The sequence below is a fragment of the Mobula hypostoma genome, chromosome 1 (genome assembly GCF_963921235.1).
Source record: "Mobula hypostoma chromosome 1, sMobHyp1.1, whole genome shotgun sequence".
In the NCBI taxonomy this organism is placed as follows: Eukaryota; Metazoa; Chordata; class Chondrichthyes; order Myliobatiformes; family Myliobatidae; genus Mobula; species Mobula hypostoma.
The window spans coordinates 21,258,641-21,273,324 of NC_086097.1; the positions used below are offsets into that span (position 1 = coordinate 21,258,641).

Genomic DNA, 14,684 nt, shown 5'->3' on the forward strand with positions numbered 1-14,684 from the left:
ATTTGTAGAAATATAAGTAGTTTACCTCCTTTATACTGTCTTCATCAGGCCTCTGCAGATCTGGGTCATCTTCATTTATAACTTCTTTAGGAATAAGATCTGTAAACTTGCTGTAAATAACCTGCAGAAGAGAAACAAACGTTGATGAACATTGTAAGTCTGTAAAGCCAAATTTTCTGAATTACACATTACACCCTCATCATCTTGACAACTATTGTATAACTTAATAAAATGTTATCTACCCAAAATATGAGTTAGAATTCTGGATCAGGGGTAAGGAAGGTATTCCTCACTCAGCCCATCTGATGATGGAAGTAGAAAACAAAGTAACATAACACATCTGCAGATAAGAATCAGATGGGAATTACTCTACAGGTCGACCTTCACTAATCTGGCGCCATTGGGACCTGAGGAGTGCCGGATTAGTGAAGATGGCGAATTACAGAAGGATCACATTAAGCAACAGCTAACCACCTCATCATACCTTAAAAATATCATGTAAATCAGTACAAGTTAGATAATAATGAAACAGAAATATTACCGTGTACATACATCTATTGATGCTTCTGGACAAATCTTCAGTGATGTTCCTGGAATCATCGGGTGTTTTGGGTCTTTCAACATCATACAACCTCCTCCAGGCGACCCAGCCGGGGCTGATCAGACCCCAGCTTGTGTCCAGATGGCTAGCCACTTATGACTCCATGGCTCCCCTCCTTTGAGCCACAGCCACCTTGAGGCCCTCTCTGCCGCATCGGTGGTACTGCGGATGGCTCTCCTCTTCCTCTCTCCCTCGATGCCCAAAATGCTGAAGGCTCTAACTAAAGAACGGGCTGCGAATCCCCTACAACCAACCTCCACTGGGAGACACCTCGCTCTCCATCCAGCCTGCTGACAGTTGCTGACCAGTCCTGCGTACTTGGACAGCTTCCTTTCAAAGGCCTCCTCTAAGCTATCTTCCCATGGGACTGTCAGCTCCAGCAGCACCACTTGCTTAGTAGACTCAGACACTAGGACAATGTCTGGTCGCAGGGTGGTGGCTGCGATATGTTTGGGGAACTTCAGCTGCCGTTCGAGGTCCACCAACAGCTGCCAGTCCCTTGCAGAGGTCAGAATGCCTGCAGATGTTCTTTTGGCGGGTATTGGCTGCTCCCCAGCTCTGACAAAGGCAATGGTCTGCTTGGAGGGTCGGGACCGCTTCGCCCACTCAACTCCTGCGCTGACGGCTTCAGCAATGGTCTTCAGGACCTGATCATGCCTCCACCTGTACCGTCCCTCACCAAGTGCTCTTGCACAGCCGCTGAGGATGTGCTCCAGGGTTCAAATGAGTAGCAAGTGAAATTTTGATAAAGTAATATACTGTACATGCACAGATAAAATAAAGGGTACAGGCAAATGTACAGGAATTAACTTATACAGAAAAGTTGAGCTTTCCCGCTTCTAAAGTGAGACGTTTAATATACCTTCAGGTAAAGTCACATGTCTGCAAGTGTGGGGTTGTCAGGATCATTAACATTTTGTTAGCACGGTAAATTACAGGAAATTGCCTTATACCCTGTTGGCAATTCTGCATCTGCTGTTGTAAGTGTTTTTCTTGGTGTACATCTCCAATACAAAGCAGTCTCATCAGCATTGTACACCTGCTCGGAGCTTAATTTTTCATCGGAGACTAACTTGGCGAACTCGTCAACAAACTCTGCTGTTGCTTCCTTGCCTGCTGAACGTTTTTCACCACACACTGCACAACACTGTAAGCCATGATGCTGCTTGAACTGATGAAGCCAGCCTTCACTATAGTCACACTCATAATCTAGTCCTCGTTCTTCATGAAACACTTTTGCTTGTTCCTTCACCATATCTCCAGATAGTTCAACACCTTCACTTACACGAAGATTAAACATTATCAGCACTTTATCTAGTTCTGAACTTCTTCCATCTTTCATTGTTTTTCTTATGCAAATGTTTCTTTCAGCCACTATCAGCAAAAAAATGTAGCAGTTTTTCTTTCTGTTTCCTTATATCGTCCACTGTGGAAGAGCCAATGTTGTAGCACTCGCACAAGCTTTTCATCGATACACCACTGTCCAGTTTTTTTTCAAGAGTTCAACCTTATCTTTAATGGATAACGTGCGGTGTTTTTGCTTCACAGCACGAAGTGCATTTCCTTTACTCACTGGGGTCATAACTGGGGCTAATAAAAGGCCATTGATATTAATAAATGCAGGAAAACAAGCAGAAATCACCTGTCTGTGCTTACAAGAGCGCGCCAACATGTGAACAGATCTAGTGCAACCAAAACAATGCGCAGCAGATTGGTATGGTGGCCCGGGAAATTTGAAATTACAGTTGTGCGGAAAATTTGAAATCAGTGCTGGATTATCAAAGGAACCGGATTACAGGTAGTTGGATTAGTGAAGGTCGACTGTACCTTGTCCTTTGACTGTCCTTGTCTGGCAATGGCATCAAATTTGATCTTCCCCTCTGCGTCCACCTGAACCGGCAGGGCATTGGATGATTTCTTCTTGCGGCCCATGTCCAATGGAAACTGTGCCATATGGATCTCTGGAAATGCGCCTCCATCGCCAAAATCCTGGAGGTAGAAAAAGAAAGACCGAATCAGTACTCCCAAGAGTTACAGTTTTATAGAGCTGCAACATTATCTTGACACTCGAACTCAATCCACTGATTAACGAAGGTCTTCTTAACTACGTGTGATAAATTTGAGGGAACAATGGACTTGGACCCCAAAATCTTTCTGTTGCTCCACATGCTAAGAATCCTGCCATCCTTGATGGACACACCCAACAAATTCTATCTCAATAAAACCTGTTTAAGGAGGTGTCAATTAATATTAGGGAAGTTGAAGTTACCCATGACAACAACACTTATCTTTGCACTTTTCCAAAATCTGCCTCCCAATCTGCTTCTCAGTGTCTCTGTTGCTACTGGGGAGGGGGGGGATCACTCCCAATTAGACTAATTGGTCTCTTCCAATTCCTGACTTCCACCCACACTAAGTATGCGATCACTCCACGGCATTTGCCCTTTCTGCAGCTGTGATACTATCTCTGAAAGGCATATTTGCATAGCCTTGAAACACATTCAAGATGTTAAACAAGACAGTCATCCATTACACATTTTAAGTTGCTATTTTAAAATTGAATGTTTTTATTTAGATAGTTCCTCCACTGCAGCCTCTATACATCACTTTACTGATCTTTTTATACTGACTCCTGCAGGTTAGCTGTAAAGATTATTTGAAAAATGAAAATATACTTCTGAGCACAAAACTTTGAAAGGGTCTACTCAGAGAACAACATGTTGCCTTTTGTACATACATTTTTGAATACACTTAAGAAAATATTGAAAAAATTTTTAAACCAGTGACAGCAGGTCACTTGATACTATTTTGTGCTGAAAGTAGGGAAGGATTTGGCCGAAAAAAATACAGAGTAGGGAAAATATGAGGTTGAAGGAAAAATGGAAAAGTAAATTATTTTTTACAACATTGGAAAGAGCTTAATGCTCCAACTACCTTTTTTTGGTTTTCTCAGACGATTTTATGTTTGAATTTGGAGAAAATTAGAAGTAACCTTTATGATTCTTCATTTAAATTTGAACAGATTTGGGGACCTTTTATTCGATATTTTCATTTAATGTAATATTTACCCTTCTTGTTTTTTTTTCACTGTTTTTAATGGAGGTCGGGATTGAGGACGTGATTTTAAGTTTAACTCTGTTTGGTTTCAAGTTAGCCCATTGCTTTGCCTTGCTTTTAGTTAGCTGCACGGTGGGTTTTTTTTTGGGGTTTTTTTTTTCTTTTTTTTCCATTGATATATATAAAATTTAGTATACTATTATGTTATCTTGGTTTCTTATGCTTAAATTACATTGTTTGTAGTATTTTCTTTTTGGTATTGTTATCTTTTGGAATTTTATTATACTTTAACATTGTATTAATGTTTATATGGCTTACCTTTTTTGTATACTTACTCAATAAAAAGATTTAAAAAGAAAGAAAGAAAAGTAAATTATTTAAATAGAGTAAGACTACAAAATATTGCATTTAATGGAATCTGGACTCATTTTGCATAAAGCAAAAACTGGTACGGAGGTACAGTGAGTATTTAGGAAAGTTAATGGAAAGTTGACCCTTGTTACAAGAATACAATTGCAAGGAAGCTTTGGTCTCCAAATTTAAAGAAGGATTTTGAGGCAGTATGGGGAAGGTTCAATAGGCTGATTTATGGAATGTAAGATTTGACCTATAAAAGACAGGTCAAACAGGATCAGACTTTGCTCGTGAAGTTCAAAAGAATGAGAGTTGATCTTACTGAAGCACTATTCACAGGATGGGTATTTAATATTTACTCCGATTGGGGCTGTTTATAGCTTTGGAATAAGGAGTCATCCATTTCAGATGGAGATGAAAGGGAACTTCATCTTAGTGTTTCAACTCTCTGAAATTCTCTAGCCTAGACTTCCAAAGGCAGAATCAGTGCATATATTCAACATGGAGACCAACAGACATTTGAACTACAAGGGGGAATGAACTGCGAGGTAGAGTTGAAACTAATACTGGACCAACCATAATTCTGTTGAAAGTTGGAGACAGCTGGAAGAACCAAATGATCTACTTCTGCTCACGTTCTATGAGAGTGAAGAATGACAAGATACTCAGGCTGAACTTCAGTGGAACAGAGAAGTCCGTGTGAAACTGCAAATCACTAATCCTGGTATCCTTGCTATGCAATAATGCAAAATAGCAAACATTTGGCAGAGCTGTCAGATGCACAGGAACTACAATTATAAACAAGAGCAGCAAGTTTTTGTTTAGAGTTAGTGTTCAACAATCATTGACTTATAATTGCTCCCACAAGACTGGAAAAGAGTTTTATCAACAACATTAATTCTCAGTGGCAAAGCCAACCCAACTGCAATGCTGTCAAGCACCCTAGTTAGTCCATGCCCAAATGTTTTGTCAGGCAAAGTGCTGTGAAAGACCAGAGACTTACTTGAATAGCAGAATTGAAGGCAGGCTGAATACAAATGGTTGTGTTGATTCCACATATTTAGTAACCCCCTAGTTTTAAGTTTTTCCCCTACTTACCACCCTGGCTGCTGAATACACCTTTTGATAAAAGGTAGAAACAAAGTAGCAAGTAGTAGAAGTCACACTAAAATAAAAACAGCTCATAAATCTCTCAATACCTTCACTGACAATCAAGGTAATTTCCAGTACTTTGTTATGTATCAGTAACACTAATGCCGTAACAAACTCCAAAATATGAATGGAAGATGTGTCCGTTAAATATTTACAATAAAGTTAGTGTTGTTTACACAGCACCTGATGAGCTGTGGCAGAGAACTGAGCACCTGAAATTCAGTCTCTATGCAATCGATAATAATGCTGAAAGTACAGACATGAATAAAGATAGAAATTCTTACATGTATCAATATTACTAACTGCTGCAACTAAATGTCTAGTTCAAGCACATGATATGTCAATGTTGTGTTCGGCAAAATAGATAATCATGACAAGATTGCAGATGTACCTCCAAGGAACGAGGAATCCATCCTTTTCGATGCCCATATGGCGGAGGTTCTCTGCGGGATGCTACCAAGGCTGTTTGTCTGGCTCGTTGAGCACGGGCCTTTTCGTCAGCTTCCAGCTGATCCTGGGACAGCTGTGTTGGCGCAGGAAGAAAACTTGAAAATAAAAATAAAAATGTTTTTAATATTTCCAATAGATATGGCAAGGCAAATATCTCCTGGCTTTTCCACAGTGGAAAAGTTCCTGTGAACACCTGGACCGTGGAGCAAGTTGTTCAAAACCGTAATTTATCACACTGTTATCAGATTTTTTTTATTTTAGAAATCCCTCAAAAGATTAATATTTTCATTTGAAATTTGGAATATTAAGGCTGGCCACACCATTGTGAGCACTTACACTACTTTGCAACTTATACCTGTGAGACATATTTTACCATACTACATATAAATAAGAAATATCTGATTAAGGATGTCCCACTTTAAATAGGCTACAGCACAACATAGGAGATTAGAGCATTGGGGAAAATATATTAACATGGATTAAAGAATGGAAGTAAGAGTCAGAATAAAAGGTCCTTTTCAGACCAGAACAATGTAACCAGTGGATCAGTCCTTGGCTCTCAATTATTTCCTATTGATATTATTGACTGAGAGGAGGGTGGAAAGAGTATTAAGCACCTAATTTTGCTTATGGCATGAAGATAGGCCGCAGATATTGACTCATTATCGTCACATGTACCAAGATACAGTGAAAAGCTTGTCGTGCTTACTGTTCATACAGATTAAAATTATGAGGGGTATAGATAGGGTAAATGCAAACAGACTTTTTCCACTAGATAGGGTGGGACTACAACTAGAGGCCATGGGTAAAAGGTGAAAGTTGAAAAGTTTAAGGGGAACATGAGGGGAAACTTCTTCACTCAGAGGGCAATGAGAGTGTGGAATGAGCTGCCAGCACAAGTGGTGCATGTGAGCTCAATTTCAACGTTCAAGATAAGTTTGGATAGGTACGTGGATGGGAGGTAGGGAGGGCTATGGTCCCAGTGCAGCTCGATGGCTATAGACAGTTTCTAGCCGCTGTCTGTAAGGAGTTTGTATGTTCTTCCAGTGACTACATGGGTTTCCTCTCAGTGCTACAATTTCCTCCCACAGTCCAAAAATGTACCAGTTGGTAGGTTAATTGGTCATTGTAAATTGCCTGTGATCAGACTAGGGTTAAATCAGGGGTTGCTGGGCGACATTGGTTCGAAGGGCTGGGACGGCCTGCTGCAAACTGTATCTCAACAGACAGACATAAATAAGTAAAGCGTAAAAGCTACCGAAAAAGTGCAGTAAAGAATAAAATGCAAGGTCATGATAAGATAGATTATGAAGCCAAGAACTAACAATGGGATAGAAGCTCTCCTTGAGCCTGCTAGCACATACCTTCAGACTTTTGTATTTTCTGCCCAATGGCAGAGCAGGTAAGAGGGAATGACTGAGGTGGGTGGGGTCTTCGATTATGCTCTCTGATTTACTGAGGTGAGAACTATGTATACACAGAGTCCAGAGAGGGGAGGCTGGTTCCCGTGAAGCACAGAGCTGTGTCCATAACCGCAGTTTTCTGCAGTCACGTGCAGAGCAGTTGCCATACCAAGCTGTTACGCATCCAGACAGAATGCTTTCTATGGTGCATCAATAAAAATTGGTAAGAGTTGACAGAGGCATGCTGACCTGCTGTAGCTGACTTGAGAGGACAAAAAATATAACAGTTAAGATTTTGTAAAAAGAACAATAGTTGAAGTGCTCAGAGTATCACAACGTCTAATCTATTATCCTCAAAGTTAGTGATGTAACTTTGAATTGACATAACAGCAAATATGGAAATCATAACCATCTAGTTCCTTTGAGTCTTAAGTTCTTTTCTAAGTCTTGAAGAAAGGTCTTGGTCCAAAACGTTGACTGTTTATTCATTTCTGTAGATTTTTACCTGACCTGCTGAGTTCCTCCAGCATTTTGTGTAAGCTGCATCCAGTTTTTTTCCTGCTGAGGACATTTGTCCTCTGATGACCCTGAGCTACAGAGGTTTGGTTGATGCACACGGCTCAAACAGAGAACAGAGCTGGGTGACTGAAATACAATGGGTACATCCTTTAGTAAGGAAACTTGGGGGGGGGGGGAAGAAAAGTGCCAAGATGTGGCATTAATGCCCATGGCTACAGTAGCATAATGGCTAACTACTAAACCAGAGGCCAGAGTTACAGATATAATAAGTTTGAATTGCATGATGGCAATTGGGAATGTAATTAAATAAAAATGGAATGAAGTGTTAGCAATAAAGTCTGATTCCATCCCATAAGGAAGGTAAACTGTGATCTTCTTGCCCGTTGGCCTTTAAGTAACTCAACCCACACTCAAGGCTGACTCTTAAAAAAGTCCAGCATTTCATTCAGGGGCAGGTGAGTTTGAACAAGAAATGCTATGAGCACCCTGTGAAAGAAGTTTTAAACAAATACAGCAACTGCAGAAGTCAAAGATAAGAGAGAATTAACAAAAATGTAATATTTATATAGATAGATACCTGCAAAAAAAAAATCGAGGAAATGAAAACTGCTGGAAACATTCAGCAGGGTAGAGAAACATTGTGTCCAATTGATGACCATTGCTCAGCACAATCTGAAATATTTCAATCCTCTGATACTGCCAGACCTGCTGAGTATTTCTAGCGGTTTGTTTTATTTCAAATTGAAAGATAGTAAGTTAACATCCAGAGTGCATTCATGGCAGTTTTCTGAATTAATACACATCAGAATCTGAAAGCCAAACAGAAGTGTTGTTGGAACTCACACAGTCAATAGCATCTGTTGAAAAAGAGACCATGTGACAATTTGGGTCTACTTTGAAAACTGCCATCCCTCCACTTTGAGTTCTCAGAGTCTCTGACAACCTCGTCATCTTAATGTGAGCATATAATCATAAAATATGAACCCAAGTCATTCAGAAACCAAATCAAGAAGCACCATTCATATAAGAACAGAAGAAATGTGAAATATTTCTTAACGTAGATGCCAAGGAGCAACTGAAGTTTAAGACGAATTCTGTTTGGTTCTGAGTGAAACTATCAAATATTGAAAGGCATAAACAGAGTGGATGTGCAAGAGGGTACAAGTTGGTAGGTTAATTAGCCACTGTACAATGCCTCTGCGTGCAGATGGTGGGAATGAACTGATAGGAGTGTGAGGATTGTAAAGTGGAACTGTTCTAGGGTTGGAAGAAATAGGTTCTTGATGGACAGGCTCCATGATACTTTTGTCTTAGATCAATATAAATACACTAAAATATAGATTAGATTGAATAAATTAAAAGGTATATGCCAAGTCTTTAAGATTGTTGTACTAGCATTGGCAGAGGAGCTATAACTACACTAACATCTCAAAGATCAACATCATTATTGCTTTATCCTAAATGGCTCCACAGAAAATCTTTCCATCTAGTTAATCCTTAATTCATAAAACTCCAACAAGGACTTACAGAAACATAACATGATAGAAAGACCAGCTAAAATGTTAGATGCAGTAACACAACTATTGCATACTTGTTTTAGCCCTGTTTCACACAAAGAATATTGATTGAGATGCACTTTACACAACATTCCTTCATGCTACACGACAATTTATATTAGGCCCATTTCTACATATTAATTCCACGAACATTGCAACACAGCTAAGCATATTCAAGGATGTAATGTTCTGGATTTCTAAGGCACTGATGAGACCTCACTTGCACTGTGGGAGGGTCATCCTTTATAATGGAGATGAGGAGGAATTTCTTTAGCCAGAGTGTGGTGAATCTGGAATGCATTGCCACGAGTGGCTGTGGAGGACAAGTCATTGGGTATATTTAAGGCAGAGGCTGATAGATTCTTGATTAATCAGGGCATGAAGGGATACAGGGAGAAGGTGGGAGATTGGAGCAGAGAGAAATAAATCAGCCATGATGAAATGGCAGCGCAGACTAGATGGACCAAATGACCTAGTTCTGCTTGTGTGTCACCAAAAGAACAGCCTCCCCTTCGTGGATTAGGTCTACACCTTTTACCTCCTCCTTAAAGCTGCCGGCATAATCAACGTGCCCACCCTCCCTGGATATTATCTCTTCTTCCCCCTCCCATATGAAGATTTAAAAAAAAGGCTTAGAAGCATGTACCACCAGGCAGGTTCTATCCCACTGTTATAAAGCTATTGAAAGGACCCCTAGTACGATAAAATGTACTCTTGAACTAACAATTTACCCATTTATGGCCTTGCACCTTATTGTCTACCTGCACTGCACTCTCTATCACTAGTACTTTATTTGACATTGTCATTGTACCCTGTACTACTTCATTGCAACGTTGTAAATTAACCTACATGGATGGTACACAAGTATTACACTGCACATCTGTAAGTGTAATAATAATAAACCAATTTGATTCAAGCAACTCAGAACGAGGGATTAGGTTCATCATTCCTCAACCAACTCCTTGAAATTAGGCCTCCTCAGTATTGCTCAGAGTACTACGATTTTACCCATTACTTTATTTTTAAAAATAACGTTTCCTATTTCAGGTGCTGGATGAAACCATGGCAACAATTACGTGGCGACACAGATACTACACACCTTCAGCATTACATTACCAATAAATTTTATGTGCAACTAAGTATTAAAATGGTCCGATATAGATCAGAGTTACAGAACCAACGAAAACAAAACCCAAGTAACTTGGACAATATTAAAAATAAGCAAGAAGAAACACAGATTAATACCTAAACCTTCAGTCCCGACTATATTTCAATATAAAGTAGGAACTTTTCCCAATAATGGAACACGCAAGGGGACTCTAAAACCCATCTGCCCACGGTATTGCTCCCGTTCCTCAGCACACAGTTCGGTTGGTTGGAGCACGATCAGCAAAGGCGCTTCGACAGGCCTCCCAGGAAAGGAGGTGCCAACAAAACCAAACAATTCCAGGGGTGCCACACAGTTCGCACCAACTCGCGTTTACTTACACCAGCGGGAACTCGGAGCTGGCAGGTAACAGGAACTATAACCAGGCAGCCGATTACTGCAGGAATATAAAGCATAACTAACCTCGTCAGCGCCATTTTCTCCTGGTTGTTGCTGCCCCTGACGATATACGTCTGACGTTATGCCGCAGGGGCTGAGATGTCAACCAAACCAGGCGTCACCGCGGTGCGGCAGCTTTGATCATGTCTGCGTCATGATGTAGGCATGCAATTTGCATTTGGCGCCCTTCGCAGCGGCCCTGCGTTGGACAGTGATCGGATCGCTCAGTTGACGTAAACATGACTGACAGCAGGTTTGACCCGCCCACTGGTTGTCCCTTGGATGCTGATCTACGTCTATAGGTTAAAGCCTCATGGGAGTTGTAGTTCTCCTACTTACTTTTCTTTTAATATACGAAGTAACCGGGATTTCTTTCCCATAGAAAGACTTCGTTATGCTATCTTATGCATTGAGTAACGCTCATTCAGTTTATTAAGTCAAATGAGAAAACAGGGGTGTTTTTAAAATGTTGTAGTTTTCTTCCAACTCTGTCCTGCTTAAAACGACTTGCCAGTTGGAGTTTGTGACTACAATTCCCATATGACTTTGCGCGATAGGAGGAGGTCATGGGTCAGGGCTTCCCGGTTGTCGGAGGCTGAAGCCGTCTGTTGCCAATAGCCGGTAAGAGTTGCGATGTAAGATACCATTGGTGCAGGGTTCAGCACCCGTACACAACGGTATCATACTGGTCGTTTTTGGTTGAGATACTGCTCGTTTTTATCTGTTGATTAAGAGATCTCCCTAACCAAAAGTGCACACTGTTGGAAGGTATCTGAATGACAAGTTTCGATAATGTGAAGGAGGGAAAGTCAATGTCAAGCGAACGTAACAATTCAAAGAAGCTAGGTTAGAAAATGTTACTTTATATTTTTTAATATAGGTTTTACTATACGGATGGGAAAATGTACTTTAAGATGAGCTGAGTAACACATGAGAATGGGTTTACTGCAAGTTGCATAACAAAACATGCGGTGTTGGTTGCATAAGTACTACCCCAGAGTTACATGGTAGTTTTACAAATAATTTAATTTTCAAACACCTGCATAATATTAACAGGTGGAATCTTTGCTACTACCTTGAACTGCTCGTGTAAGGAGAATTGAATGCTTTTCTTTTGATCACTGTCACAAGCTCAATTCCCTCACATCCTTTCAGGCAAACTTTTGCGTTCTGCAGAAATATTTGCCAAGTTTAACCTTTTGGAGAGGATATTCCCGAGGGATTTTCCAGTGAGCCTATAATGGGAACTAAGAAATAAGAAGCAGGTGTTTCACTTTGATGGATGTGCTATAGACTCCAAATTGTCAGTGGGAATTCACGGAGCAAGTATGCAGGGACGCTGCAGATACCTGTAAGAAAATGACACAGGAGCCTAATTAGGCCATTTGTCCCATTGAGTGTGATTTGCTGTTTTCATCAACCCTGATTTTCTGCCTTTTCCTTGTACACCCTGGCATAACTTCCCTGTAACCTATCAACATCTGCTTTAAATATACCCAATGACTTGGCCTCCACAGCTGTCTGCGGCAATAAATAAACCCAAATTCACCACCATATGGCTAAAGAAATTCCTTCTCTCTCTGTTTTAAAGGACATCCTTGTATTCTGTGGTTATGTCCTCTGGACTCACCCACTTTTGGAAACATCCTCTTCACATTCACTCTATCTAGGCCTTTCAATTTTCAAAGTCAAAGTAAAATTTATTATCAGAGTACATACCTGTCACCATGTACAACCTAGAGGTTCTTTTTCCTGCGGGCATACATAGCAAGTCTATAGACCATTAATTGGAGTAAGGGGAACTATGAGGCTATCAGGCAGGAACATGGAAGCATAAATTGGAAACAGATGTACTCAGGGAAACATACCGAAGAAATGTGGCAAATGTTCAGGGGATATTTGCGTGGGGTTCTGAGTAGGTACGTTCCAATGAGACATGGAAAGGATGGTACTGTACAAGATCCGTGGTACACAAAGGCTGTTGTAAGTCTAGTCAAGGAGAAAAGAAGAGCTTACGAAGGGTTCAAAAAACTAGGTAATGATATGAATCTAGACGATTATAAGGCTTGCAGGAAGGAGCTTAAGAATGAAATTAGGAGAGCCAGAAAGGGCCATGAGAAGGCCTTGGCAGACAGGATTAAGGAAAACCCCAAGGCGTTCTACAAGTATGTGAAGAGCAAGAGGATAAGATCTGAGAGTATAGGACCAATCAAGTGTGACAGTGGAAAAGTGTGTATGGAACTGGAGGAAATAGCAGAGGTACTTAATGAATACTTGCTTCAGTATTCACTACGGAAAAGGATCTTGGCGATTGTAGGGATGACTTAGAGTGGACTGAAAATCTTGAGAATGTAGATATTAAGGAAGAATATGTACTGGAGCTTTTGGAAAGCATCAAGTTGGATAAGTCACCGGGACTGGACGGGATATACCCCAGGCTACTGTGGGAAGTGAGGAAGGAGATCACTGAGCCTCTGGCAATGATCTTTGCATCATCAATGGGGATGGGAGAGGTTCCGAAGGATTGGAGGGTTGCGGATGTTGTTCCATTATTCAAGAAAGGGACTAGAGATATCCCAGGAAATTATAGGCCAGTGAGTCTTACTTCAGTGGTTGGTAAGTTGATGGAGAAGATCCTGAGAGGCAGGGTTTCTGAACATTTGGAGAGGCATAATATGATTAGGAATAGTCAGCATGGCTTTGTCAAAGGCAGGTTGTGCCTTACGAGCCTGATTGAATTCTTTGAGGATGTGACTAAACACATTGATGGAGGTAGAGCTGTATGTGGTGTATATGGATTTTAGCAAGGCATTTGAGAAGGTACCACATGCAAGGCTTATTGAGAAAGTCAGGAGGCATGGGATCCAAGGGGACATTGCTTTGTGGATCCAGAACTGGCTTTCCCACAGAAGGCAAGGAGTGGTTGTAGACGGGTCACATTCTGCATGGAGGCTGGTGACCAGTGGTGTGCCTCAGGGATCTGTTCTGGAACCCCTACTCTTTGTGATTTTTATAAATGACTTGGGTGAGGAAGTGGAGTTAGTAAATTTGCTGATGACACAAAGGTTGGGTGTATTGTGGATAGTGTGGAGGGATGTCAGATGTTACAATGGGACATTGATAGAATGCAAAACTGGGCTGAGAAGTGGCAGAGGGAGCTCAACCCAGATAAGTGTGAGGTGGTTCATTTTGGTAGGTCAAATATGATGGCAGAATATAGTATTAATGGTAACACTCTTGGCAGTGTGGAAGATCAGAGGGATCTTGGGGTCTGAGTCCATAGGACACTCAAAGCTGCTACACTGGTTGACTCTGTGGTTAAGGCATATGGTGCATTGGCCTTCATCAATCGTGGGATTGAGTTTAAGAGCTGAGAGGTAATGTTGCAGCTATATAGGACCCTGGTCAGACCCCATAGAGTACTGTGCTCAATTCTGGTTGCCTCAGTATAGGAAGGATGTGGAAACCATAGAAAGGGTGTAGAGAAGATTTACAAGGGTGTTGCCTGGATTGGGGAGCATGCCTTATGAGAATAGGTTGAGTGAACTCGGCCTTTTCTCCTTGGAGCAATGGAGGATGAGAGGTGACTTAATAGAGATGTACAAGATAATGAGAGGCATTGATCGTGTGGATAGTTGGAGGCTTTTCTCCAGGGCTGAATTGGCTAGCATGAGAGGGCGTAGTTTTAAGGTGCTTGGAAGTAGGTACAGAGGAGATGTCAGGGGTGTTTTTTTATGCAGAGAGTGGTGAGTGCGTAGAATGGGCTGTCGGTGGTGGTGGTGGTGGAGGCAGAAACGATAGGGTCTTTTAAGAGACTCCTGGATGACTACATGGAGCTTAGAAAAATAGAGGGCTATGGGTAAAGCCTAGGTAGTTCTAAGGTAGGGACATGTTCAGCACAGCTTTGTGGGCTGAAGAGCCTGTATTGTGCTGTATGTTTTCTATGTTTCTACCAGTAACTGTAAACAGGATCAATGAACAACAAATTGTGTATGTGCAAATCTAAATAAATAGCAATAAATAACAAGTATGAAATAACAAGATAA

General features: G+C 41.0%; 2 protein-coding genes across 3 annotated transcripts in view; one reads left to right on the forward strand and one right to left on the reverse strand.

Moving 5' to 3' along the window:
* Window positions 1–10,704, reverse strand: part of snw1 (SNW domain containing 1) — a 31,131-nt gene extending 20,427 nt beyond the window's left edge. The window contains exons 1-4 of the mRNA XM_063044529.1: window positions 10,663–10,704; window positions 5,556–5,709; window positions 2,429–2,590; window positions 26–121 (exon numbers count right to left, since the gene is read on the reverse strand). Of these exons, the coding sequence (XP_062900599.1) occupies window positions 26–121; window positions 2,429–2,590; window positions 5,556–5,709; window positions 10,663–10,676 (426 nt within the window). The 5' untranslated portion in view covers window positions 10,677–10,704. The remainder of the gene's footprint in view (window positions 1–25; window positions 122–2,428; window positions 2,591–5,555; window positions 5,710–10,662) is intronic.
* Window positions 10,705–11,213: 509 nt separating this feature from the next.
* adck1 (aarF domain containing kinase 1) overlaps window positions 11,214–14,684 on the forward strand; it is a 751,432-nt gene continuing 747,961 nt past the window's right edge. For both annotated transcript variants that reach the window (XM_063044551.1, XM_063044541.1), the window contains exon 1: window positions 11,214–11,259. The gene's annotated coding sequence lies outside the window, so the exon portion shown is untranslated. The remainder of the gene's footprint in view (window positions 11,260–14,684) is intronic.